The 27,388-nt window shown below is 45.5% G+C and overlaps 5 protein-coding genes across 11 annotated transcripts; 2 read left to right on the top strand and 3 right to left on the bottom strand.

Annotated features, from left to right (window-relative positions):
- Positions 1 to 344: 344 nt before the first annotated feature.
- LOC108027206 (RB1-inducible coiled-coil protein 1) lies at positions 345 to 11,052 on the bottom strand. 4 transcript variants are annotated; one of them, XM_017098516.3, is made up of 5 exons: positions 10,156 to 11,052; positions 3,322 to 6,393; positions 2,777 to 3,143; positions 2,619 to 2,718; positions 345 to 2,214 (listed from the first exon to the last, which is right to left on the bottom strand). In XM_017098516.3, exons 2-5 carry the CDS (start codon positions 6,171 to 6,173, stop codon positions 1,448 to 1,450), a joined length of 4,086 nt encoding a protein of 1,361 aa, XP_016954005.1. In that variant the 5' UTR covers positions 6,174 to 6,393; positions 10,156 to 11,052; the 3' UTR covers positions 345 to 1,447. The 4 variants fall into 4 exon arrangements, with proteins under 4 accessions (XP_016954005.1, XP_016954007.1, XP_043946888.1 ...); XM_017098518.3 differs by having other exon boundaries at positions 2,777 to 3,110; XM_044090953.2 differs by lacking the exon at positions 10,156 to 11,052 and adding an exon at positions 7,203 to 7,260.
- Positions 8,281 to 15,050, top strand: LOC108027207 (A-kinase anchor protein 17A). 3 transcript variants are annotated; one of them, XM_017098519.3, is made up of 9 exons: positions 8,281 to 8,415; positions 11,738 to 11,923; positions 12,129 to 12,589; positions 12,648 to 12,905; positions 13,235 to 13,442; positions 13,533 to 14,164; positions 14,226 to 14,285; positions 14,334 to 14,411; positions 14,528 to 15,050. In XM_017098519.3, exons 1-9 carry the CDS (start codon positions 8,296 to 8,298, stop codon positions 14,979 to 14,981), a joined length of 2,457 nt encoding a protein of 818 aa, XP_016954008.3. In that variant the 5' UTR covers positions 8,281 to 8,295; the 3' UTR covers positions 14,982 to 15,050. The 3 variants fall into 3 exon arrangements, with proteins under 3 accessions (XP_016954008.3, XP_016954010.3, XP_016954009.3); XM_017098521.3 differs by lacking the exon at positions 8,281 to 8,415 and having other exon boundaries at positions 11,301 to 11,923; positions 14,352 to 14,411; XM_017098520.3 differs by lacking the exon at positions 8,281 to 8,415 and having other exon boundaries at positions 11,301 to 11,923.
- Positions 15,051 to 15,403: 353 nt separating this feature from the next.
- Positions 15,404 to 20,505, bottom strand: LOC108027209 (pre-mRNA 3' end processing protein WDR33). Of its 2 annotated transcripts, none has more exons than XM_017098522.3 (9): positions 20,319 to 20,505; positions 19,905 to 20,240; positions 18,850 to 19,119; positions 18,628 to 18,779; positions 17,510 to 17,607; positions 17,322 to 17,448; positions 16,972 to 17,205; positions 16,695 to 16,906; positions 15,404 to 16,619 (listed from the first exon to the last, which is right to left on the bottom strand). In XM_017098522.3, exons 2-9 carry the CDS (start codon positions 20,184 to 20,186, stop codon positions 15,559 to 15,561), a joined length of 2,436 nt encoding a protein of 811 aa, XP_016954011.1. In that variant the 5' UTR covers positions 20,187 to 20,240; positions 20,319 to 20,505; the 3' UTR covers positions 15,404 to 15,558. The 2 variants fall into 2 exon arrangements, with proteins under 2 accessions (XP_016954011.1, XP_016954012.1); XM_017098523.3 differs by having other exon boundaries at positions 19,905 to 20,235.
- A 588-nt stretch (positions 20,506 to 21,093) lies between these two features.
- On the top strand, positions 21,094 to 25,738 carry LOC108027337 (gametogenetin-binding protein 2-like). Its single transcript, XM_017098751.3, has 4 exons — positions 21,094 to 21,480; positions 22,152 to 22,718; positions 23,501 to 24,646; positions 25,400 to 25,738. The coding sequence occupies exons 1-4, from the start codon at positions 21,385 to 21,387 to the stop codon at positions 25,616 to 25,618; spliced, it is 2,028 nt and encodes a 675-aa protein (XP_016954240.3). The 5' UTR covers positions 21,094 to 21,384; the 3' UTR covers positions 25,619 to 25,738.
- LOC108027338 (mediator of RNA polymerase II transcription subunit 27) lies at positions 25,305 to 27,143 on the bottom strand. The gene is made up of 3 exons (XM_017098752.3): positions 26,899 to 27,143; positions 26,575 to 26,841; positions 25,305 to 26,212 (listed from the first exon to the last, which is right to left on the bottom strand). The coding sequence occupies exons 1-3, from the start codon at positions 27,066 to 27,068 to the stop codon at positions 25,768 to 25,770; spliced, it is 882 nt and encodes a 293-aa protein (XP_016954241.1). The 5' UTR covers positions 27,069 to 27,143; the 3' UTR covers positions 25,305 to 25,767.
- Between the last annotated feature and the right edge of the window lie 245 nt (positions 27,144 to 27,388).

Below are 27,388 nucleotides of genomic sequence, written 5' to 3'. Positions count from 1 at the left end.
CGGAATGAAATATTTCCAAAAGTCGTCTTTCTTTTGCATGTAGTATATAAATAAAATTTTTAATTCGTAAAGAATTTAATTTTATCCAATTTTACATTTTTTATTTTTAAGAACTTTGAATTTTAATAAAACTGCCAATAAAACAGGCAGAGAAATAATGACTGCAAGGGTATACAAACTTCGTAGTAAATTTACCTATTTATTGCTGTTTTCCCACCGAACCAACTAGTTTTTTCAAAAGTTGAGCTAGTGTTTCTGCCATCAAATGGACAGTTTGAAAAATAAATTTAGTTTGCAATAAATTATTTTTTTTAATGTTCAGAATGATGCATTAAAAGAGCAGGTTTAGTTTTGAAATGTTTACCATTTTTTATTTGATTTTTGATTTTACACTTTTTTTGTAAGCTTGACAATTTTGCGATCCGCATTTGTTACACCATCGTTTCCACGATTCCTCATTTAAATTGTTTAAAGTATTTTTAAATATAATTTTTTGTATTTATTTACACTTCGCGTTAAAAAATTATCGCTTTATAACGCATAAATCATTAAATGTGTATATATCTACTTTGTTTTTGTAATTTTCAAGTGTTTCCTTGTTATTAATAAAGGCATAAATAACTATTCGTCGATTTCCGTTCTTATTTATTTACACAAAGTCGAAAAATCAAAATATCTTAGATATAGAGAAGGAGAGAGAGTAGAAAGTTTGGTTTTTGGGGGAGGCGGGGAGCAGAGTGTTGTAAGCTGAGCATAAAACTGTGTTTTTCCAGGCTGAGCCCAAAAGATTGTGTTTCTTTGTGTTATGTGTGAGGGTGGGTATGTGTGCAAACTCTTTGTGTTCTAGTCTTTTTAAAATGCTTATAAAAAATATAATTTTGTTTTCCTCATTTCAATTTTACTCGCTACGAAACTAGTGTGACTTGGAAACAATTTTCTTGGCACTAAATGAAGGAAACTATAACTTTAAACCGAAAACTACAAATGTAAATATTTTGATTATAAGGTAAATTTGTAAAAGTACGTTATTTTTATTTTAAATAAAAATTTTGAAAATCCTAGCATGTGTTTGTGTCTTGGTGTGATTGTGTTTGAAGGGGTAAGGCCCGCATTCAAATTTGATAAGATTATATCATTATGTAGACATAGACTACATAGAACATTTGTTTTCAGTTTCTGGTTGAATATATATTCTGCACTTGGTAACTTTAAATTAGTTAAGTATATAACTTTTCACTTTTCTGTTTTTGTGGTTGTTTGTTGTTGCTTGTTTCTGGTTTCTTGTTGGTGTTGCTGTATAGTATTGTGTCGGTGTCGGCCCTGTGGCTTATATTTAGGGGTATTTTGTTTGTATGCTGCGGTTCCTACACAGAGTAAAAGATTTAGCCTAGATACACACTCCATTTATGTATATAAGTAGTTATATGTAACTCCCAATTGTCGCTCACTACTCGGAAATGGGGAAATCATCGCCTTCGCCTTCATCCTTGCCCTCCAGCGATCGGTACTCGTCGGAGTCCTCGCTTATGGCCGCCGTACCAATGGACATTGGTAGAATGGAGGCTGTACTGATAATCGGCTCCGCGACGGGGCCAAGGATGCTAGCACTTGTAGTGGTCGTTGCAGTTGATGGTGCCGGGGGATTGGGGGGCACATAGATGGTGATGGTTTCCGGTTCCGGGTTGTCCGGTTGGATTGTTTGATTTGGACTTGTTCCAGCCACAGGCGCTGCACTCTCCGCCTCGACGTGTTCTTCTAGTTCCTGTCGCTGTTGATGTGGTTGTTGTGTTAGGGGTTGTGTTATTATATCAGCAGAGGCCAACAGTAGATCCAATTTAAGTTTGCTCGATGCCGTTGGCTGCTCTGTTATCACAGACTGTGCTTGAGTTGCTGCCGCCGCTGCAGTTGTCGTCGGTACCACTACCGCTGCTGCAGCAGTCGTAGTTGTCGTTGATGCTGCTGCAGTGGATGTAGCTGTTGCAACAGCAGCTGGTATTGCCGACACGGAGCCGCCAGCAGCATGCAACTCATCCTCCTCGCTGACGCTTATGTAGCGACAGCGCTCACTGAGCAGTGAAGCTGATTCGTCATCCTCCTCATTCACGCTCGTAATGCTCACCGTGCGCTGCTTGAAGCTCTGGTAGACGCTGCTGCTGCTGGGAGCATCGATGACATCTCTGGGCGATGCAACGGCTGCGGCGACGGATGAGCTGGCTAAAAAGAAAAACTTAAGTTATTTTTTTGTGCATTTTCTTCATCGTCTCTCTGACGCTTTCCGTTTTGTGAATAAAACGCCAAAATCAATTCGTTATTATCTCTTGAAAAACTAAACACAAATATAAAAACGCATTTACTTACGCATTAAATCTTCAAATATAATTATTTCTCTTTTTAAATACCACAAGGAAAAAATAATTCTTAGAGGTTTTGGTACTCATAAAATGTACAACTGCCTAGATAAATATGAAGTCAAATATTTTTAACACACTTTTAAACATGAAAGCATGAAATAGTTGGAAAACAAATAAGTTAACGAAAGTTGAAATATTCTATATAGTTTTTAATGAATTGCGATGTTCCTAACTATGGCCGAATCGCTTGCTTCAAATGCTACTTACACTCTAGGCGCTCCCGCCGCGTTGCGTTTCGGGAGGGCAACGGAGCCAGCTTGATGCGATAGAACTTGGAGCCCCTGCTGACCCGATAACGATTGTCATCCTGCAAAGAAGAAGTACTGGTAAGTATTCATGCAAAGAAGTTTAAAAAAAGCACTTACCTTTCGCGCCTGACAGTACTCCTTGTCGATGACCCGGCCTATGGCGTAGTACGGCAGCGGAATCTGGTTAAGATCCACAACTGCCAGCGAGGGATCTAGTGCCGGACTGGGTGCAGCCGGGGCCGTCAGTTGCAGACCAGCGAGACTGTCGGCGTGAACAAAGTATAAGGTGAGTGAGTCCTGGACAACCATGAATTGCGCATGACGCATGCTCCAAACCACGAAGACGAGGTCGCCTCGCGCACATCCCTCCAAAGCTATGGATCGGTGACTGGAACTGACACCAGACTTGGAACGGGTTAAGGGCCCACCGACATTCAGATCGTAGGCAGAGCTAGGAACGGAAAAGCTGTGAGTTAGCATACGTCTAACCGGAAAACCAAACAAATTAAACAAAATTAAAAAAAGCTTTTACAAAATTAAACCTTTGTGACTTTCTTTCGACTACTTTCTTTGTGACTACTTTAAAAGCAAACTAAAACCAGCTTAAAATAGAAATATCTTGAATAACTACGATTCGAAATGGCTTGTTTAGCACTCCTTACCTTCTCATGGCTGCCACACTGGTCTCCATCTCTTGACGCCGGCTCTTCTCCTGGCTAAGCTCCTCTTCCAGCCGACACTTGTCCTTGTTAAGATAGTCAATCTTCTCCTTGAGCCAGCTGTTGCCATCCTCGTTGGTGATCATCTCCAGCCGGGTCTTCAGCTGGTACGACTCCTGAGTGAGGATCTTGTTCTGCTCTCGCAGCTGATCCAGCTGCCGCTCCTTGTCGGCCAGCATGTCCTTTAATATGCCCACGTTGGCCATCACAGATTCAGAGTTCAGGGGCAGGAGACGTGACTGCCACAGCGATCGCTCCAAATCAACGGCATCGCTTATGGCACGCTCCCTTTGGGCCAGTAGCTCCTGGCGCTGCTGAGCAAGCAGATGGTCGATATCGACGCCAGCGTTGGCGCTGGCCACGCTGGCACTGCTCGTCGGACGCTCTAGTTTTTCAAGACTACTGTCCGACGGCGAGCGCTCCATGGATGTCATCAGTTTGAACCGGCAACGAAGGGATTCGAGCTCCGTTTTGTGCTCGTGGATGAGCTGTTCCCGGGCCTGCGACACCGCAGCCTGCTTCTCCTGCTCCGCCAATTGCAGTTTTAAGCGCATCTCCTCCAGCTGCTCTTGGGATTTCTGTTCGCGTGCCTCACACTGCATCTTCAGCACATTGCATTTGTCCCGCAGGAGATGTAGCTCGGACTGGAGCTCATCCTGGTAGTTAGCAGCATCATTGCGAAAGATGCCCAAATTAGAGCGAGCCTCGGCAAGGCAGGCTCGAGCCAACTTCGACATGTTTTCCATGTTGCTACGCATCCTCTGGAGACTGCCAGCATTCTCTTCCGTCAAAGTGCCCGCACTAAGCATAAGCAGATCCTCGGTGGCGGTTCCACGTGCTATGTGCTCTACCAAACTGGCCGAGGTTGATGTTGCAACGCACTTGGACGTGGTGCTGAGCTTCTCGAACTCGATTTCCGTATCCGTTTCGCAATCAGAGGCAACTGTCTGCGCCTGCAGTTCGGCCAAGCGGGGAGCTATCAGTGGGGTCTCCTGCTCCGGTTCTTGGTCCTGCTCACCACCTTTGCCCGACCGGATGACGAAAAAGTCTATCACTGGCTTCATGTCGGGCAACTGCAGCTGTCCGGCAAGTTCCGGCAACTGCGAGGAGAGCAGCTCCATGTCCGATCGACTCAGAGGAGGAAGGCGCGTGTCAAAGCTCAAAGGGTGCTCATTGGCGAACGCTGGCGGCATGTCACCCATACCAGGAAACAGAATATTGAGAAAGTGACCTTCAAAGCTAGCATTGAACTCCCTCCTCCGGCGCAATTCCTCGCTGTGTATGCGATCGAAGTCCACAGAGAGTCGGGTGGCCCACTGCCTGAACTCATCCGAAAAGATTTTCCGACGCACCACCTCCGCAACGGCGGCCACATAAGTGCTCGGCGCACGGTGGATCTGTTCGATGATGCTAATGTGACGTTCGGCACGCCGCAAGCAGCGGTGGTTGAACAGCAACCGATTGTCAAACTCACTCATCCCATTCTCGATCCACACGATCCGGCGCAGACGTGTGTGCAGATTCCACCCCAGTTCGTCCTTGGAGTTGGCTATGCAGCGGCAGTACTCGCGTATCTTGGTGTGATTCTCCAGCATCACTTGTAGCTGCGAGCGATGCGAAAGACAGAGGTCCGGCAGGACGGAGTTGTCGCGCAGATTCTGCGCCCGCGCCTCGTTCTGTTGCAGGGCGAGTGCCTGCTCCTTTTGCTCCTGCACCATCTTCTTGATCCGGAACTTAAACTCCTCTAATTTGCAGAGACGGTCGCCAAGGCCCTTTATCTCCTTGACCTCGCCCTGGTTTGCCATTTTAATGATCTGCTTGACTTCCTCCTTCAGCTTCTCGTATATTTCCGCGCTGAAGATATCCAATCCCTGGATGCACTCGTCAGACATGAGTTGCAGGGCGCTGTGGTTACCTTTGGAGCTAATCCACTGCAGCAGGTTAAGGTTGTGGCGACGGGCCAGCGAACTGCTGCTGGTCGAGTTCTGGGAAACGCGCTCCTGCTGGTCAGCAGAGTCCGTCTCTGTCTCGTCGCCCATTTTGAGCTTCTTATTCGGGGAGTCCGCCTGCGCTGATTCAGTGAGACCCTGCTGCTGCCGCGCCGGCTGTTGCTGGGCTGTAAACACGTCGTCATTGTCCAACAATTCGTCAAAGCCATGGAAATCGGCCTCGGCCAGGGACATCAGGGCCGGGAGTATGGGTATCCTGCCCAGCTGCTTGAGATCATCGGCAAAGTTGCGCAACAACTCCAAATAGCTCTCACGCTTCTGGAGATGCCTATCGAAGGAGGAGCAGAAGTTGTGGAAGCGCTCGCGAAACTCGTTCGTCAGATCCTCCATATTGGCCACAACCGCCGACCAACCCTGCTGCTGGAGGTGCTGCTCGTGGACCAGACGCTCGCACAGATCCTCCTCCTTTCTGGCCAGCTCCCGCATGTGCTGCGCCAGTTGCGCACGCTGACGCACCGTCTCCAGGGCCGGTGGCAGGCGGTGACTCTCCTCCACCTGGCGACGGAGCTCGGCGTCAGCGTCCGAATTGGATATCGTGGGCGCCGGGCGCTCGTCCCCCGTAAGGAACATGTAGATGGGATTGGTGTCTGTGCCAGCCGAATAGCACGACACCTGGGTTGAGTGCGTCAACATTTCGCCGCCGCTCACCAGCAGCACAATGTTGGCGGCCGGGATGTTGTGCAGTTTCTGGATCGTCTCCTTCAGATGCTCCACCGACTGCAGGGCAACGTTCATGTCAAAGCTCAGCATGCGGCCGACGTCCACGTGGAACACGTACAGCATCATGAAACCGTTTGTGTTCCCTCTGTGTCCTCGACTTGGCTACCTGGAGGGGATGCTCCCGCTCCTCCCTCTCCCACGCCCGCTCCGCCTCCTCCTTCTTTTGTTCCTGTCGTATCGCGTATGTTTTGGCAGTGCTTCAGAAGATTCAGTGGTGTTCCCTCATCGGTTCGTGTGCTTGTACTGGTGGTCGCCTTGTACTCGTGTTTGTTTTGTGAGTGTTAAGCTGGAAGATACAAAACAAAAGAGACAAAGAGACGGTTCAGTAAAGATACTACTATCTGTGATGCGGCATTAGCTCATTTTGATCCAATGGTCGTTGGTTTATTTTGTATTTTTTTCTAATGAAACTTTAGGGATTATTTATTATTTTTGAAGCTAAACTCTGTCTAAAATCAATTTGTTTAACCGGATTTTTCTCGCTAAACAACGCATTGGGTAAGTAAACACTGGGTATGGAAAACTATTACTGCTAGGCCCCCCTAACTGCCCAAGAGATCCGTTTCGAAGCCATTTGATGAGCAAGCAGACCGGATTACATTTTTCGAGTCCGAAACCAAAGACACTCAGCGTTTAAAACTATTGAATCCACTGTAATCTGTCGCAGAGATTAGCTTAGCTATTTTTAAGCCATTGATGGATCACTGTCGCTCCTCAACAGCTGTTAGACAGACTGTCGCAGTTGCTTCTTGTTTGTTGCTCTCTTTGTGTCGTCAGAGGGCCAGGGGGAGGCGTAGTGTGGGGGCAGATCAAATGTTAATGACTAACTGGGCCATTTCCGAGTCGCAATAAAAAAATAGCAGGGCGAGCATGTGCACAGACGCTTATTCAATTTTATTTTTGTAATTTTGTTTACAGTTTAGCCTCGCAGACGGCTTTGGCGATAAGGCGCATAACAGGGAAAGCGGAAAAGCGGAAAGAGCATGGCTCCGCACTTAGAACACGCGCACTCACTTTTCCCCACACTATTTATTTTGCGAGCCGTAAACAGCAGCAACCAGAGCAACAACAGCGTGGAACGTGTTATCAACGCACCTTGATTTGAACACGTCTAGACTAGCGGGTGGCTCGAAAACAAATGAGCAGTGCGAACGGCGAGAGGCGGAGAGAAGCGATGAGAGGGCGAGAGAGCGCCGCACGTGTGCGACGATCGCACTACTCGCAGAGTGCTCTCTCAGCCATTTTGTAGCCAGATTTGAGGGCCTGCTTATTTTTTATAAAAAGTAGAATGAATAACAAAAATATATACACAACTCGGAATATTCTACTCGAAGTCTAAGATGTATTTTTAATTTATAAAATTAATTCCATAACTAAAATTCTTAAAATTTGTTTTTTAAGTACTAAAGAACTACTTTTTTCGAAAGCAAATTTAATATGAAAAATTTAAGTGAGTTGATAACTTATAACTTATATGCACTGTGAAAACCGAAAGACACTTGAAACCAACTTCAGGTTTCATAATTTCATTTTGTCAATTTAATTAAATATTTTTTTAACTCGAGAAATGTATTCCGCCGGTGAACGAGTAATTAAATGAATTAAAAAGTACAACAAGAAGGTAATTCCACCAAGGATCCTACAAAGTACGAATTGGAATTTACAAACAATATTTTTAACAGAAAACCTTCAAAATAGGAAGAGCTTGAGCTAAGATCAGAATGTAAATTTGAGGAGCGAGAGGTGGCAGCACTGACTCTCAGTGGGGGTGGGGGAGAAAGAGAGAGGGAGAAAGAGAGAGGGAGAAAGAGAGAGGGAGGCAGAGAGGATTGCTGCTGCGCATGTGTCAATGCCAACGCCGCCGTCGACCGCGACGCCGACGCACCAGCATTTACCTGACTCCGCGGTCCTTTTTTTTACCTAAGCAAATTTCATAATTTCTTTAACCCAAACTTGTAAATTTCCAAGACGCTGGACATCACTGGCGGTTTTCTTAAAATTTTCCATAGTTCGCGGACACGTGTAACGAAAAACCGATTTTATAGCTGACGAAATACCAGGAACGATTAACTCAGGAGCATCTGTACGACCTAGAGGAGTATCCCAGGTAGTATTTAAGCAAATTGATGAAATTGCTGTGCGAACTGGTAGACAGAAAGCAATAAACCGCCGATTAATCACCAATGACATGCCACAGTGCAATAATCTCGGACCCCTCAACCTGAATAGAACCGCGATAGCGAGCGGCCCCAAACTGATAGGATCTTATCTAAAGGGTGCTAGCAGTATCTATGTTGCACTTTTGGAGGTATGTGTCAAAATATAACCGTGGCAAAGGGGAACCCCAAAAATCGGATTGCCTGATAAACTGAAAACCAGATGTTGTTTTTACGTACATAAGTAGTCTTGATTTTCCGGTTTCAAATCAATAACTATGCACTTTAAATTACGCATGTTCATCAAAGGGAAGAAATTGTGTGTTTGGATTTATTGAATATTTTTATACGTACAAGAGTTCCTGATAAACGTGAAGGCTATTTCATGAAGATGTGTAGATAAGAAACTTTATGTGAAAACACTATGGGACACCACACATAACAGGGAGATTTGGACAAATGGCTCCAAAACACTTGAGCAACCAAAAATTGTTAGTGCTGGACCGAGAAAAACATTTTATTTGGAGGGAATAATTTAATGGAATACAAATATGTGTGTACTTATGTTCACATTATATGCGCAACGTATGTAATATGTATATCAAAGTTGAAGACACTTGTGCCATCATAAAATTTAAGTTACTGAAAAACATTCCATTTATAAACAATAAACAAATTATATGCATAGATGAAATATATAAAATATGATGGGAAAAACGTTTATACGAGTGCAAGGGCTATAGCGAAATTTGAAAACTTTATCAGCTAAGACGTCGCAGAACTGCGGCTTCATATGGACCGCCACAGCTTCAAAACAGTTTTAACATTATATTTTAGTGTCAAATACGGATTTGTTTCTGTCTAAACTCTACCTATATCTCAGTTAAAAAGTGTTAGGGGTACCCCTAAACCATTAGTCTGGGTTTTCAGGGGTTATTACTCTGGACAAACAAAGAATCCAGACCAGCGGATCTTTGGTCAAGGGTGAGTCTAGGTGACGTCACGGTGGCAAATAGCTGCCTGGAGCGAGGGGAGAGGCCGAGCAGAAAACCCTGAACCAAGCCAAGTGAACTGAAAGTGAACTCCTCTGCCGCAGCAGGCTGATTACATCGGCAGCGCAGTCAGAGTTTATCAGGTCTCTCTCTGCTTGTGCCGTTGTGGGGGGCAGGAAAAGCACTTTCTCGCAGGGAGAGCGATAAAGAGCGGTGGCCAGGGGGGCAACTAACTGCAATTAATGGTAAGCGGGACTCTTGTCTGTCCCCTGCACTTTTTTAATGTGTATGCGAACTTAGTTGTAAGTGGTTAATGGGGCATGACTCACGCAGAAACTACAAGTGCTGTAAACAAGTTAAGCCCAAAGGCGAAAACAAAACGCAAGAACGTAAACAGCAGGCATTAAGATTCAACTAAAAACACAAGATCAGCTGGCCTGCTGCAGTCTATCGATATTCGATAATACGAGCCGAGCTGCAACTCATTCTCCGTTTCCCGTTGCTCCGCTCCTTCGGCCCTCTTACTCAGCTGTTGTTTTGTTTTATTCCCTTTCTCTTTGCACTCATTCGGGTGCAGTTAACAGGGAAAAGCTCTCGAATGACGAACAAGTGCACACAGACACCGAGTTATTCTTGTAAAAAATGTAAATTATGGCAATTAATTGCAATTTGGCTCAAACGGACACACACAACAACAAAGCGGGAGGGTTGCTGACGTTCGAAAAAAAGAAAATGGCAGCAGGTGTAGTTGCTTTTGGTGTAACGCCGAGAAGGGGGTTGGGTCGGGGAACGGGCGGGGAGGATTTATGCAGTTAAAAGGGCGTCGACAGGTGCACTAGTGTTGGTGTGCATAAAACTATAACCAACGGTTAATTAAAACCATGCCCCACTCACACTCACCTTATAATATTTAATCAATTTTCACAATGGTGGGCCAGTGTGCAAGTGTTATTGTTGTCTGCTTGTATGGGAGAGTGTAGCGCGGTGTGTTCGTGTGTTTTGGTTTTAATCAATTGTAAACGGGTACGAACACACAGGCGCTGCAAATTATTTTACATCAGCTGTGGCTGTGTCTGTATCTGAGTGTGTTTATGTGTGCTTGTGTTTTTATTTGCAACAGCAACAACAACAGCAAAATAACAGCTCTTCCTCTTTATTTTCGCCTGCTGCTCCCTCTCTTTCAACGCCTCAGTGTTTGTGTTTTTTATTTTCCTCTTTGCCTTGCACGCTCTTCTTATTTATTTTGTATGGCTATTCTCCTTCTTCCGCCTGCTTATTACTTATTACTTTAAAAGCTATTTTCGTTGCGTATCAAATGTGCAAGTGTGTAAAAGCATTTACTCGAGTTTCCTTAGTCTCGGTGTCCCATCAATATGTTCGAGCAAGAAAATATTTTCCATATTCCATAAAACTTTCAGCCTGTTTTCGTTTGGTTCCCCTTCCTTCTGTTCTCTTGCGCTGTTTGCCTTCCTTTTCTTAATCTATTTCTTTGTCTATCACAATTGCGTTGTTGTTGCTGCTGCTGTGAGTGCTGTTGTTGTTGGTGCTGCTTTCTGTTTTCTGCTTGCTGCTGCTTGTTGTTGTTGGCAGTTTTACTTTTCGCGTCAGTTTTATGCCATTTACACGAAGCGGGCACGGGAGCCTTCTGGGTTTTTGAAGTGACACAATTTCACTCGCGCATATTGTAGCTTTGCTTAGATTTCTAATTAAATTAAATGGTATAAAAATGAAATAACGCACTTCGTTCTCACTTTTTGTCTTTGCTTATGCTTCGCGATGTGAGAATGACAACAGATTTTCAAGTCGATATCGATAGATAAACTAATCGTTACTCAATAGCTGCAAACAGTGATTCTCATGGGCAACCTGCACATAAGAGACAACTCATTTTAAAAGCCACTTATTCCTAAACAGACATTTTTTTATTTGAATTTTGAGGATCATTAACTTTAATATATAGTATCGCCTGAGGTTTCAAATCTGTAAGAGTTGGCCTGACGGAATACCCCCAATGACCAAAGTTATACCCGTTAATGGTCCATCTCTCCCGCGCCTATCGACAGTTTGCCATCTCTAGTGAAAAGTGCAAATAAAATAACCCGAATTTTTCCTTTTTAGCGAATAGTCTTGCGTCCACTTCCAAAAAGTCACAGCATTTATTACACCTAAGTAGCATTAGCAGGGATTAAAGGTTAAGGTGGTCCGAAAACCCCAACAATCCGATTCGGGCGCCCATCAAATAGAATTTCCCCTCCTTCAGGCACACTCACCAACACGCATTCATGGGCGGCATTTTCCCTTTGCATTTTTTTGGGGGTTCTTTAAGATTACACCATAGTTCGTAGCTCCATGTAGGATTAGTCTGTTTACTTGGTAAAAGAAACACAAATATTACTTTCTGTATTTTGCCTCATTACATTGTACTGTGTCGAATCCAAAAACCGAACAAAACAAACCCCTTTTCCAAATGACCAACATCCAGACCATAGAAAATGTGGCCGACTGCTCGCCTCTTTACCTGCCGCACAGCTTGTACCTCAAGCCGGTGGCCAAAATGCAAATCTCCGTTTCGCTGCCGTCGATCAAGTCTGGCAAATCGGTTTCCAACCTGGAGATAATGGACAAACTGGGCGCCGAGCTCAAGCCGGACAAGTTTCTGCTGCTCAAAGTAAGTGTGGGTTTTCTGGTTTTTACTTTCAAGTATTTTAAAGTTAATGTACTTTTTAAAACATTTAACCACGGCTTTATACTACGCTTTTAACCCCTTTTTTAAGACACTTTATTATATAAGAGAGTTAATTTTTTAGGTCTTATAAATGTGCCCGGCTTAAAGCTAGCCATAATCATTAATCACAACACCTCCATCTCGTCAGGTCTCTAAGAGCACAGTAAACACCATCCGTTTGGAAGCTGAGCTTGATGAGCGCAAACGTCTCCGGCCCGCCATTCAGCGACTGGACGGCATTTCCCTGCGCATCTCGGGCTTCAGCGAGTCGTTCCGAGTGCGTTGCACAGAGTACAAGGATGAGTTCCCCACCCGACACGACTGGGACTCCTACTTTCGGGATGCCCGCAACATGGACGAAATGAAGGCGGGCGAACGACCGGACACCATTCACCTGAGCCACCTGCCCATGCGCTGGTTTTGCCCGCGGCACTCGGAGCACGAGGAGCACGTCAAGCCCAGCGAGAGCATCTTTAAACGAATCTTCGAGAAGTTCGGTCGTGTCCGGATGGTGGATATACCAATTTGCGACCCGTACAGAAAGAGCATGCAGGCGGACATCAACGGCATGCGCACGTTCAGCTTCGAGCAGGATGTTCTCTTCGAAGCGTGAGTTTGGTTTTACTTTTGCATACATTTTGTCATTTTACAAACATTTTCCTTACAGATATGTTCAATTCGAGGAATACTCCAGCTTTGTGCGCGCCATGGATGAATTTAGGGGTACTAAGTTGGTCCGAAAGTTTGTGGACAAAACCCAGGCTATCAACATTTGTGTCACCTTTGACAAGCATAAACATCTCAGCGACTCGCACGTGCAGCGCCGAGAACGCATGCGGAAGAAGTGCATCGCAAAAGCCCAGGCCGAGGATGAGGAGCGGGAAAAACAAAAGAAGCAACAAGAGGAGCAACTGGAACGCGAAAGGTTTGATCATTGTTTTGGGCCGGGGACAGAAAACAGTAACCAAATGGCAATTGCTCTGCATTTTTATTGAATAATCCCCATCAGGGACTTCTGCCACAAGAATTATTTAAGTCGAAAGTGTCGCTTCGAGCTCTGCCATACCACTGTTTTCTTATCTGGTAATTACATTTACATATTTATGCTTTTCACCTGGCGGCCGCTGGGCGAGGCGAGCCTTTAGCCAACCGTTTTCTGTATCTTCTAGACGAACAGTTAACAAATATTTATTATGTATAACAAATATATCACAAGCAAAACAAAAACACGCAACATTGCAACAAAAATTACAGGCAAAAGCAAGAAGAATTGAAAATCGCGGAAGCGGAAAAGCAGCGTGAACGCGAAGAAAAGCGGAAAGAAAAGCATCTTAAAAAGATCCAGGAGCGCGGCCAGGTGGAGATTTCGCAAAAGATACGCATTGAGGAGCGCAAGCTGATGATAGCCCAACGCAAGCTGGAGAGCATACGCACCCTGGAAAAGCTTTTCGAGCGGATACAGGTGAGGAAATGTGTGAGCTCGATACTTGCACTTACCTTCACCCTCAAATATAATTTTAACTTCACACGTACTTTTATGTATGTATTGCAGCTGAAGCAAAAGGACAAAAACCGGCAAGCCAAGCAGGATGACGTTAAGGACATACAGCGTGGCCGTCTGGTCGAGAAGTACAAGGCTGCTACCGAGAAGCTCGTCTGTGATCAGCGCAAAATCGTACAGGAAATTAAAAGCAATACTCCTCTGCTGGGTCTTCTGAAGAGCAAATCGAAAAAGAGCGCTGCGCCAATGGACGCAAGCAGCGATGACGAAGTGGCGACTAGTAAAAGGCACAAACTGGGCAACGGCATTGCAGATTCTGCAGCGGCGGACGATGCTAACTCCGCACTAAACTCTTTGAAAGCCGTGGCCGCAATGGCCGCTGGCGCCGTTCCAGGAGCTGCTCCTTATAGTGCGGAGGCCGCCAGCGAATGGATGCAGTCCCTCTCAATGTTTGGATACGGCTTGCCGGGTGTATTTCCAGGAGCGCTCTATCGGCCACCAGCTCCATTTCCAGTATCCAGCAACTATCGTGGGTTCGCTCCGCGTCCCCGCGGTCGCGGAAGAGGTCGTGGCCTCGGGATAAGGGGTGGTCGTTCCGGATATGACTCCTATTACAATTCCAAGCATGATCGCTACGATGACGAGGGCGACAATGGCTACTACCACAAATCATCGCGGAGCAGGTAAGACTCAGATCTTAATAGATTGAATCTGAACTAATTGATAATTGATAATCAATTTCAGAAATCGCTCTCGTTCTTCGTCTTCATACTCCAGGAGTAGGAGTCGTTCAAGGGGACGCCGGTAAGTAATTCGTAGTATTTGATTACAATGTACTATAAATAAATATAGAGTTGTTTGTCGTTCTAGGCGCTCCAAGTCACGTAGCCGCTCCCACTATCGAAAGTCATCCTACTCATCCAGATCAAGGTATATTCATGTATTCATATATATTTCATCTGGCACTCGTGCAAATCCGACTACGAAGGCCTAACAGAACACTAATTATAGCAGTACACAAACAAATTAAAATTTTTAATTTTTAGGCGCAGCCACAGCCGATCGTCACGCAGCCGAAGCAAGACGCCGTCACAGCGCAAGAACCGCAAACTGGCATCCACGCGACGATCCCGATCCACCAGCTATTCTCGATCGCGCTCACGCTCCCACTCTCGCAGGCACTCAAGTTCGCGGCGTGATCACCGGAGTCGTCATCGCAGCAGCCGAACTAACAGTAGAAGCCGCAGCCACACACCGAAAGAGGTCAAACTAGAGGCGGCCAAGTTAGTGGCTTCCGCAGAGAAAATTCAGCGCACCATCGAACAGCATACCAAGGACCGGATGCGCGAGGAGGAGCGCGAGATTAAAGAAAACTTCAGACATGTCCGAACAAACAGCCACAACAGCAACCACGTGGACGAACAATCACTGGAGGGATCCAACGATAGACGAGACAGCACCAGCAAGCGCAGCAGTCGCCGCAATTCACTGGCTGCCTGAAACATATTCATTAGATTAGTTGTTAGTAAGAGTACAGTAAATAAAGATATCAAAGTTGTTCCCCCTGAATTGCACTGCTTCCTGACTTCCGTACTTTCCATTCGATTGAATTTAGGGTAATCTATTACCGCGCTGATCCCGAAGTAAAGTATGAAATTGTAATTATTAGTGAACGAAATAATTAAAGGAACTGCCATAGCAACAGCATAAAGCTATTCTTACTGATGTATTAATCATTCTTAGGGAAATTACTTATTAATTGTAGTATAATTCTTAAACCACTCACATGGTCTTTTTGGGTATTTGTTTTACAAAAGCACTACCATTGCAAGGGACTTACTATGATGGTAGTTTTTTAAGCGACAAATTAAGCCTTCAAGTTATCATACTTTCTAAAAGCACCCCAGAAATAAATCACTCAATATGTTTACTATAGTACAGTCCTATTTTCTTTTTTTTATACAATAAAAATTGAATTTAGCATTGAAAAGCAAATGTTGCAAACGAGATTGAGTCAACGACAAAAAGTGGCTTATAACTGAAGAATGTGGAAATGAATGCGTTGGTGAGAAAACGATCAGTAACGCCTGTTATTGTTGCGTCCGCGATTTCTTCCGCTACCGCCACCGCCTCCTCCACCTCCTCCGCCTCCGCCGGAATTATTGTTGCCACGACGGCGGCGTTGCCCACCTCCTCCGTTATTTCCGCCCTTTTGAAGGTCCCGTTCTCGATCGTTAAAGTTATCTCCGCCATTGTTGCTGAAGCCATTGGATCCGTTGCCTCCAGAATTGCCATTATTTGACCAGGGGGCATTGGAAGCCCATGGATTGGGCCTGCCCCCTGACTGGTCTCTCTCCCGTTCGCGGCCGCGATCCCTCTCCCTGTTGCGGTCACCATCTCGTTCCCGCTCGCGCTCCCTTTCGCTCTGCTCCAGAGGAGGTTCGTCCACGAACTCTGTGTTAGGTTGCTGGGCTTTTGCCGCTACCAGCGATTGCAGGAAGGGCTTCTTTAGTTGCAGCAGTTCTCGAACACACACCAGTTGAGCGTTATGCTGTCGAGGCTCGAAGCGAGACTTTTTGGTGGGTGGAGAAACCACCTCCCCACGTGCCTCCACCGTGGGCGAAACGGATCTGGAACGATCCCTTACTGGGACCACGTCATTGAGCTCCTCCAGCTTGCCGGCGTCGATGTACTTGTTCAGGAACTCGGTTCCCTGACGAATAGCTGCCATCAGGCGAGAGTCCGGATGCACGCGAATAAACCGGTTGTACACCAGCACCCCGACGATAGTTTGAGGATCGAGGCCATTGAGCATGCCGCTAGCCAAGATTCCCTCCATTGTGTTTTCGCTGATCTGCTGGTGATTCAGGCCGCTTGTCGAGTCCTTGGCCTCGCGGGCGGCCAGCTCCTCGTGAATGCTAAGCACGCTGGGATCGTCCGCTCTCCGGGGACCCGCCCAGTTCACCTGGAAGTTACGAGGAATGGGTTTGCTATAGGGAACCTTCTTCTCCCTGTCGCGGTCGTTCACAGCCCTGCTTGGATCCAAATCCAGTCCAGGAATGAAGCCCTTGTCGGCAGTTAAACTTTCCGTGAACTCGACCCGGTCTTCGGGTCCCATTCCCGGTATAATGGCATCGTCTATGAGGGAGGTGGGATAAATACTTGACTGCTAGCACATTTCGGATACGAAAATAATTGGGAATGTTCACGTACCATATTCACACTCGTCCAGAGCAGCCAAGCTGGCTGGCAAAGTGTTCAGATTGTATTTGTCTCTCATCAGATCGCCCGGCCTGTTCCGCGTCCAGAACTTAATGGTATGATCGTTGGAGCCTGAGCACAGAATGTGACCCAGCGGGTGCCAGGCCAGGGTCCACACAATGCTGTCATGTGCCGTCTCTACACAGCCAATCTCCTTATCGGTACTATAAAAAACAGATCATCTTAATCGATGTAAAGCCTCTCTTGCGGATTAAAACCGAAAACCCACCCGACATTCCAGAACAAAATGGATCCGTCGGAGCCGCCAGAACAAAAGAGACCCTCGTGTATGGGATGCCAGGATACAGAGCTGGCCTCCTTTTTGTGGCCACGGAAGACCTGCACCTCCTCCCGGAGGTTGCGAATGTCAAAGAGCTTGAGCAGGTGATCCCTGGACGCGGTGACCAGCCAGTTGCCATTGTCGTTCCACTTCAGATCCATCACGGTGGATTTGTGGGCATGTCTGTAATGCATAGAATATTCCATTTAAAAGTGTATCTTGTTCTGATATGTGTACAAAAACCTAACTTTAACAATAGTTATTCTAAGTTGTAGTAGAAAACGTATTTTTTTACTTACAGCGTGGCCAAGGCAATACCGCTCTTCGGATCCCAGATTTTGATGGGTTGCTGGTTGTCCTTACTTCCGCTGACGATCATTCCCTTGTGGGGATGCCAGTGGACACACTTGACGTCTGCTCCGTGGCCTGGTTAAGATAATTCAGTTACCTCGTGAGCTCGTTTCTAGGAAATTCATCCAGTTCTCACCTCGTAAAACTCGCTCCTCCTGGCACCGCATAAAGTCCCATATCCTTAGGGTTCCGTCGTCGCTGCCGCTGACAAACTTGCTGTCCGTGGGACTGAAACTGCGTTTGTGGATGGCATTGGAGAACGGTTAGAACGAAACAAACACGGATCGGAAGATGATTGTGAGTGTGGGCGGTGTCAGCGAATGGTAAAAGTGAAATCCAACATTTTATGTAAAAGATATTCGAAGTTTAGGGAGAAGTTAGGTTAAAACGTTGATTAAACTGGAGCTTCTAGAGATCATACTACGAACGGACCAAAATGTATATAGTCTTTCAAACTTATTATATTGTTTCCTTATGAAATTGTTAAATTTAAACACATCGGTATGCCAAAAAGAATTCCGCATTCAGTTTAAGCTCTAGATGTTGCTTAATTTTTAAATTTACTTTTTCTATTTATATATGCACTGAAATTTTCTGCATTTTTTCCAACACAACTCTTGTTCAATTTTGTTTCTTTTCGGTGGGAAAGTATGTTGCAGATGTCGGTCTGTCGCAAGATGGGTTGCCCATACGCTAAGATTTATCGCCAGTCTTGAGAAAGAAAACACTCGAACCCCCGATTTTTCGAACAATCAGTGCAACACAATGCATTTTATTTATTTTTGATGTTGTGGCCGCGGAAATAAAATTGTGCAGTGGTTTCTTTTTGTTCTTAGTCAGATGCTTTTATTGTTAGCGTTTCTCAATATTGCATTTGTATCATTTCACTTTCAGTCTTTTTTATTACTTTTCATCTTTATTGATATATCACAGAAGAGTTCGTGGCTTACAACATATTTTAGACTTTTTCTATGGAGAGGTTAAAACTTAATTAGCCGAGAAGGCGAAGCTGATATCTGGGTGGCATGTTGCTGAATTGTCGGTTTTATTAGTATGTGTTTGCAACAGCCCTGAAGGAACCGATCCACTAAGCTGATCAGGAAAGAAAAAATACCCAAAACTTCCCAAACGACCCAAACAAAAGAAACTATGGAAACAACAACGCGATTCTAGCTTTGGTTTTGGCTTAGTTGTCTTGCGTCAGCGGCTACAAAATGGTAAATACAGTCGACAATTACAATTAAATGGCTATACCTTATTCCCCTAATTGCCTCCTTGTGCGCCTGGTACATCTTCACGTTGTTCATGTTGGACTGCCAGTACTTAACGTAGCCGCCATGATCGCCGGTCACCATCCAGCTGTCGTTGTGCGACCACACCATCGTTCGCACCGAAATGTCGTGGGCCTGTTTGATATGATTATATTGATATTACCGATTAAACTTGATCCCAAGGGATCTGTCGACGGCAACCCACCTGTAGAATGGTCTCGAAATTAAAGGTCAGGCCGTTCCAGAGGGTAAATTCGCCGGAACTTGCTCCAGTGACCAAACGCCTGCCCTCCGGGGTCCAGGCCAAAGTGAAAATGGGGCAGCGCATCTTGTTAGTAGCTGTCTTCACAAACCTCGTGGTAACTGCATTCGAGGGATTGTCCAGGTAAGCCGAAGGCGGCAGCATATGTGGCACGTAAATGCTGTCTGGCTGCAGGGCCAAGCGGTCCCGATGATCTCGTTGGAACAGGCGGTTCTGCGGGAAAGCAATACAAATGTTTTAATATTACTAAAGAGATATTTTGCAAAAGTATCTTAGTTATTAATAGCCAAAGGCTCTAAACTACCGCAGTATTCTATATTTAATGTAGTGTATGTAAACACTTAAAACGCAAATTTGTTCTTAAATTAATTTTGAACAGGTACCTAACACATACATATTTATTTGTTGAAAATTGTAGAATCGTTTACATCGGCCACGTTTCTGTTTTTTATACTAGCTTATTTTTTATACGTTTTTTTTTTTTGAAAATGGAAAAGAATTTTATAAAAAATATTTTATACATATAAAATTGAAACCCAACTGTTGGCTATCATAAATGGTTAATAATTAAACCAAACCACATACATATCAAAGTTTTTTTGCAACTATACTACTAAATTAACTGATGAAAAAATGCATATATAAAACAAAAAAAAAGGGTTTGTAGTGGATACCGAGGATTGAGCTCTGACGACTCAATAATGGACTCGTGGAAGGATCGCGAATGTTAATTAATTGAGATATTCTTGCTTTCTAGACCCCCAATTTCTCCCATTTGCATTTTATGGTTTGAAGATCGCGATCTATTATTTAAGTCACCGACCGGCACACAATAATTTCCACGGGCAGAGCATTTATTATGCCTGCTTGATGGGAGGCAGCCTCCGCTGGCTTATATTTAACCCCTTTCGAACCCATAAACCTCTAATACAGAGCTAGGGATCTCTTCGCTATGGTAAGCCTCTATCCTACCATTTAGTGGGAACCTAGGTAGTCACCTCAAGCGCCTTAATGATGGACGCGTTGTAGTCGACGGTCTTTCGCATCACACTCTTGCGCAACCGCTTGCCGTCGAAGTCGTCCTGGGACATCCCGAAGGGTCGTTGGAAGCCGCCAGGCATGAACGGCTTGAACTGGTTGTAGTGTTTGTTGGACCCATGGTGTGGATGGTAGTGCCGGTAGTGCTGGCCGCCCATGTTGGGGGGCGGGAGCGATGTGAAGTTGGTGGCCAGCGCCGACGGCGCGGTGAGAAGCTGCGGCGGTGGCTGGGACACGTCCATGGTCGGTAACTGTATGCCTGGGCCTTTCCTCTTGGCTGAAATGAATTTTCTTCGCTGGCACACAGACACACACAGATACAGGCGAATTATGGATTAGTTGGCCGCTTTCTACCGTGTTAAAGCCGTACTTACTCGCTGTTCTAGTGCGCGGGCATTGGCTTAGTGAGGGGTGGCAAAATGCTCAGTCTATGATTAATTAAAACTGCTCTGAAATTAGGCGCGTTGAAAATTATTAGAAACTTTTGCCGAACAACGCGAATATGTGCAGTTCACGGCGAAGCGCGGACACCAGCGTGTGCCAACTGCGATAAATGGCTTCACAAAGTTATCGATAACCTTACAAATACTAGGGGGTTTCAAGCAAACATACTATTCAATGTTCCATATTGATTGTATTTGACTCAAAAGATCCCATGAAGTATGTCCCCATAAACTCTTTTCTGTCTTAATAGACTCCCATTATAGACGTAACCACTACAGTGAATATAGCGGCACTGTAAGTACCCAATATATTATTCATATTAGTATTAAGCCGTTCAGCATGTTTAAATACTTTTCCAGAGCTAATGTAAATACTAACCTTATCTTTTAAATCGGCTTTGTGTGAAACCTCCACATTTACATCTTGTGAACGTAGTATATATAGGTGGGTGTTTCTCAAAAGTTTAATTTTCGTTCAGCGGGTAATCAAACTACGTTTTTAGAAACTTCAGCAGTTAAGTCAATCCTAAGGTTGAACGTCAGACTTTTTATGTATATAAACAGTTATTATACTTAATTTTCGAAGTGAATGTTTCAATAAAACACCATCTTGGAAGGTTCCCGGAATTCCTCTAACGTATTTAGCAAATAAAATAGTGTGCACTATCGATAGTTTGCACATCGATACACCCCTGTCGCCTTCGGAATGTGCTGGCAACCCTGCTCCGTTTTAATGGCGACCGGACCGACTTGCCTACTACGTGTTTGACATAGAAAATACTTTTGTAGCCGATTCTCGAGCGTTCCCCGAGCCACTCGAACTTTTAGGAGAGTGGAGACAGTTGTCAACACAGTTTTGTGATTCGTGCGCTGCTGCCATATTCCCGTCGATCCCGTTTCCCACGCCCGGACACTGGAGAAAAGTGTGTGTCGCAAAGTGCCTGAAATTTCGCCTTGCCTTGCCTTGTCGCTGGCTCTCGAAGATCGAATACCCATAATGGCGAGACTCACAAAGGTCTACAACACGGACGACGACGACTCGGGTTACGTTGGCCGCAGGAATTTGCCCCTGGTGGCTGGCGATAAGTTAATGGTGAGCATATATCCGCACCGCACCGATTTCCGCTATATGTACGGCCCTCGCCATCCGAAGAAAATGACTGCCAGCAGAACCCACACAGACGCAGTCGCCCCTGTGCGTGTGTGCGTGCACTTGGTCCAAAAACTTTCATAACACGGCGGTGGTGTTATGTGTAAGTGGCGGCTGCCGTTGTGTGGGTTCGGCTCGGCGTGTAATTGTGCGTTTATTAATTGAACTTGAGCTGTGATTCTGCACCTGCTGCGTTGCCACCCACCACCCTCTTCTTCTGCCGCCCTGGTTGCCGCCGCCATGTTGCTGGAAAGTGCAAGAACAAGAACCTGTTTGTGTGGACATATGCATACCGCCCACCCCTCCACCCCCCTGAGCTGTTCTCTCTGATTCCGATTCTCTGCCCCGAATCTCTAAATATCGGTTGCACACCCAACCGCATTTGCTATCGATAGCGATAGGAGCGAATTGAGCGCAAAATGGGTGTTTACATTGGCGAAAATACCGTTTTTGTCGTTACTCGCTTAAGCAAACAGCTGTTGTTTGTTTTGAATCCTGTGTGGAAAGTGGTGATAATTATAGGGCAAGGACAATGGCACGATAAGTTGGCGATTAACTATTGCATATGTTTCTTGTTGGCTGTGTACTAAAAGAACTATATATTCACCCCGCAGATGCTCATGGACCTGAATAGCAAAGGACTGGTGATCGACAGCCCGACGATCCGCGGACGCGACCTGGAGGAGTTCTCGCGCAAATTCAAACTGCTCACAGAGGCCGAGCGCCGGCAGTCGCTGGAGATCGACAGCGCCAGCTTTATGGCGGTGCTCAACCAGTGTGTCCAGTGCGTTGGCTGCCGGAGACGCGTGGAGCGGCTTTTCCACCAACTAACCGAGTCTGGACATCGAACGCTCGATCCCCTGGAGCTGCGCCCCTCAGCCACCCTGGGCATTGTCGAAGAGAAGCTAAAAACTCCGCAGGCACTGGGCACGCTGCTCTACCGGCATCACGAGGTGCTCAACAACCTGCTGGACAACAAACTGCGCAACAAGACGCGCTGCGTGCTCCATTCGCTGGACGCCTTTCGTGCCAAACCCTTCTCGGAGACGTGGCGCGAAGTGTGGTCCGCCATGAAGAGCAACTGCCGCAACGAGCTGACTATCATCGAGACGAAGGAGCTCCACGACGTGCTCGAGAACTACCTGAAGAAGCACAAGTTCTGCTCTGGCTGCCGGACAAAGGTGAGACAACGACAAGACAATGAAATAAATAGGAGAGATGTGTGTTATTGAATCTCTAATTATTTAAGGATTGCTACAAAAATGTACGAACAAATTCAAGCTCAAAGTCAGTAAAACTGTTTTAGACGATTCTTTTCATCTTATTAGAGCGCTAGAGTCAGCTTATAAACTGATAAAGTTCATACAATTGATCAGTTCAATCAGTTAAGGTAATATCCGTGATTGCGGACTAATAGTTTAATCGATTTACTAAAACCTTCGTCTTATTTCAAAAAACTTTATGGAGACGAAGTTCTTTAAAACTATGCCCTTTAAAGACTATAATAGTTTTGGTCATTCATTTAACATCATTGACTCAAGTTAAAAACCTAAAAACAGTCTAACTTCTGCAGTTCTTTTGAAACAAAGCCACAAGATTAACTGACGTTTTACGGATAATATTTTCTTATCTGATTGCCTTTTGAGTTCCAGTGTAGTTATTGATTTAGGGGAATTTTTGGTATTATTTATTTATTCCGGTTTAACACACTGTCAGGCGAGTAGTTCTGAGAAACCGTTTGCCTGTCTCTATTTGGTCCCTGGCAAAACAAACTTTAATATTTTGTTAAATTTTTCTATTTTTTATTTACCACTTCAAAATCATTAAAGTGATAACCAGAAAACACCCCTTATTACTTGCAAGTATTGTTTAATAATTGTCGAACGTTTGCATGTCGATCAACAATACTATACTGCATAATACTGCATAAATGAATTAACATATTTTTCTGATCCTCTAACAGATTGAGCGGGCCTACAAAATACTCATTGGCGAGATTTCGGCCAAGGAGAAGGGTTACGCGGCCCAGCTGTACGTCCATATCCGGAAGTGTGTGCCCGACCAGCACATCCACGTGAGCACCAACAAGATAGAGTTCCTGGACGCACTGATTAAGCGCGCCGAGCCAGAGGTTAATGGTAGCTACTCGAAACTGCGCGAGCGCCACGCGAAGACGCTGGAAATCGCTCAGGAAGAGGTCCTGACCTGCGTCGGCATGATTATGTATGAACGGCTGCGTCGCATCTACGTCAGTCTGCGGGAGGAGGAGCGCGCCTGCCAGGTGCTGGCCGCTGTGGGTGTCCACGCCCTCTGCCGCAGCTTTGACACGTTCGTGGAGCAGAAGCAGGGAATCAGCAACCTGGAGCTGCTCTACCAAGAGATCAGCCGGGCGGAGCGGGCCAAGCAGATCAAGCGCGAGCAGAAGAAGCTGAAGAAGAAGAAGAAGAAGGACGAGAAGAAGAACATGTTGCACCGGCAGTGCGACGATACGGAGGCCAACGAGTCGGACGAGGAAGTGGATGATTTGGAGAAGGAGGAGATAGATCAGGAGGAGGAAGAGACTCAGGAACAGCATGTGGAGCTAAGCGATCTAGGGGCGGACGATGGCATTGTCATAGAGGCACCTCTCCCGGAGCCGGAACCTGAGCCCACGTCCAAGCCAACGAAATCGAAACCGAAGAAGCAAGCGAAGAAAAAGAAGCAGAAGCCAGCAGCCTCCCAGAAGGCCGGTAACCAGAAACAGATGCAGCCCACGGCAAGCATCCAACCGCTGGAAGATGATCAGGATCACCTGGACGTGGCCAGCTGCATTTCGTCGAGCGTCGCTAAGACGGACGCCGGCGAAAAGTGCGATGAGTGCCTGGCCCCTATGCCAAACTGCCCGTGCGAGCAGGATGTGCGCGATTCTGGTTACGGTAGCGATCCTACGTCCAGCGTTGTTTCGTCTCCGGAGGGATCGGAGGTGTCTTGCTCGGACGGGCTGTGTAATCATGATGGCCACGACGAGGACTCAGACGGCTTGGCGGCCCGAAACAGCTACGTCTCTGACCTGCTGCTTTACGGTCATCAGTCGCAGTTGGATCACAAATTTTCATTGTTGCAGATGTGGGTGAGTCGTGGGATTGGGACACCATAGGAGATTGGATTACACTCACATCAAATGTTGTAATGTATATTACAAAAAAACGGTTTTAACTTTCAAATTATAGTGGGAAATAATTGTAGCACTTAATATATTTATTGGTGTTTTTTGAATTTGCATTATTAGTTAAGTTGGGACTTATTTTCATACCCCTGCAGAGGGTATTATGATTTCAGTCAAAAGTTTGCAACGCATTGAAGGCAAAGTTTCCAACTCCATGAAGTGTATATATTTTAGACCAGCACCACTAGACGAGTCGACTTAGCCATGTCCGTCTGTCCGTCCGTTTCTACGCAAAGTTGTCTCAATGATTATTTCTTATTACAGCAAGGGTATGCAATCTTTGGCTTGTCAAAGTTAACTTCCTTTCCTATTTAAAGTTATTTACTATCAAAAAAGAATTTAATAATCTGCTCGAGGCAGCTTTAAATAAGATAGCGTTGCCGAGACCGGCAAATCAGAAAGCGACACAAAATATTAGACAAGCTAACCGCATTACTTTGCTTCTTATCAGCATCGTGAGCTAGGGCTCAAAATCAAGTACTGAGAAATATCTTGTTCTGCGAGTTGTGTTTTAGCTCGAAACTCGAAAAATAAAACGCATATCCATAAGTTTATCAAATAATATCAATCGATAAGATACAATTATTTATTTTACTTTTACTTCACTTTTAGTTATTTATTGCCTATTTAAACTAAAAATGTAAATTTCTTTTGCAGGACGACTTCGACGAATACGACGACAAAGACGAGGAGAGCTATTACATTCCCCAGGACGTGGTGCTGGCCTTTAAGTGCCACCGGGAGCAGGTGCAGCGTCAGCGGGAGCAGCTCCGCGCTACGCTGCGCGCCAACTTCGAGCGCCTGTGCCTGCAGCGCGGCGTGCAGACGCAGGTGCAGAAATCGAAGCGGGCGCCTTCTGCCCTGGCTGGCCATTAAAAAACGCATTAAACCGTTGTAGTTATTCAGTCTAGCGCGGCGATTTTTTAAAATCCGCCCGCATGCATTCAAAGTACATATAATTTTTTTGTTTTTGAAATAAATGAAGTATACAAGTTACGACTATCAGTGGTGTATATTTAAAATCTTTAGCAGTTGCGGCACTCCTCGTGGAAGGGTTCGAGGGTGCGTAAGTCCCGCCAAGTTGGAGGCAATCCATTAACCACAAACTTTCCGCAACGTTTACAGGGCTCTAGGAACAGCTTTATGTGGCTGTTGAGCCATGTCACATAGCTCTTCACAGCCAAATCGGGCAGAGTCGGCGAGAAGAAGTGCAGCATGGCGGAGTGGGCGTGCTCCTGCACCTTGCGGAACACCTCGTACCGCGACTCCGCCCACAGATCGTCGTGCTCCAGCGGCTCATCAAATCCCTTTACAGTCACCCACTCTATGAGCACTCCTTTGAACACAATGGCCGCCTTCATCACGTTGCTGATGGTCACGATGGCGACGGCGTTTGTGCCGAAGGGACGGAAAATCCGGTACGATGTGTGCGGCGGGGTGTTGATCTCACTCAGTAGCTTGTCTATGTGGCTAAGAGTCAAGAAAATAGACGGATTTAATCAATTTTCCGACCTGACGTCAAAATGTTAACTAATAATTTAAATTATAATACTGTAAATATATCATGGCATGGTTAACAAAGTTCTGGTTGTTCATTATGGCACTTTAGCTTACTTTAGAAATAATTGCAATTTATATACAGAAGTTACTAGGTTAAATTGAACAATACTGGTCAAATTTATCAGTTGGTGGGAGGAAATTTAGAACTTATAATAAATATTCAAACATGTAGAGTATGATTTTAAATATTCAACTATGATGGATTTTTAAATTCAAACATTAAAAACGATGAATGTATTATAAGTACAGGCAGAACCCCGCCTAACACTTACTCCGGATCATTATTGAAGGAGGAGAAGGGCATTCGCTGGCGCTTTTGGGAGCAGTAGTTGTAGGAACGCCGCAGCGTGTTCTGGTTGAGATTGTTGAAGGCCAGGAAGCTGTGGTCGTGCACCTTGTCGATCCACTTGTAGCTGTTCACCAGCTGGGGGTACAGCGCCTGCCGGTCCTGGGAAGTCTCCTGCGCCAGATAGGCTGTGTTCCCCAGCGAGTAGGGCGTGGGGGGAACCTGCAATCCATTTATCAGCTGCTCCACCTCACTGCAAGAGGGTTCCATCATTTCCGGCTCCATTAAAATGGCTCCTCTGCTTACTCACCGCAGCTGCGAATTGATGGCTCCGAATCTCTCCTGGAAGTCGTGCACAAACTTATTCCGGCTCTCCTCGCCACCCTCGCCATCGGTTCCATCGGCCAGGTGCTCGAAACACTGCCTCACATTGGACCGCAGGTTCTTTACAGCGGTCAGAGTCGAGTTTAGCTTGTCCATAACTATGATTGCAACCCGGTTAAACAAATGTTTACGTTTTCCCTTCGACGATGCCAATAGGGATGGGAGATCGAAGGCGACACGCACAAGACAGAGATGATCCGAAGGTGAAATCACTCTTTCAATCATTCTTTCAGCTGGATGTGAACTTATATTTCTAATAGTTTTAAAATGCTATTAGCAATCAATCAGGTTATTCAACAGAAAATTTCAGCAATTAGGGGACCGACAATAAAAGTTCCCCCTTGAATTTTCATCAGAAAGAGCCTTTAACCTATCAAAAAGATTATTCTAAATACCAGGATAAACTTTCGTGTAAT

This window comes from Drosophila biarmipes, chromosome 3R (genome assembly GCF_025231255.1).
Source record: "Drosophila biarmipes strain raj3 chromosome 3R, RU_DBia_V1.1, whole genome shotgun sequence".
NCBI classification, from domain to species: Eukaryota; Metazoa; Arthropoda; class Insecta; order Diptera; family Drosophilidae; genus Drosophila; species Drosophila biarmipes.
The sequence above is the reverse complement of the archived record's forward strand: the minus strand, read 5'-3'. Positions and strand labels throughout refer to the sequence as shown.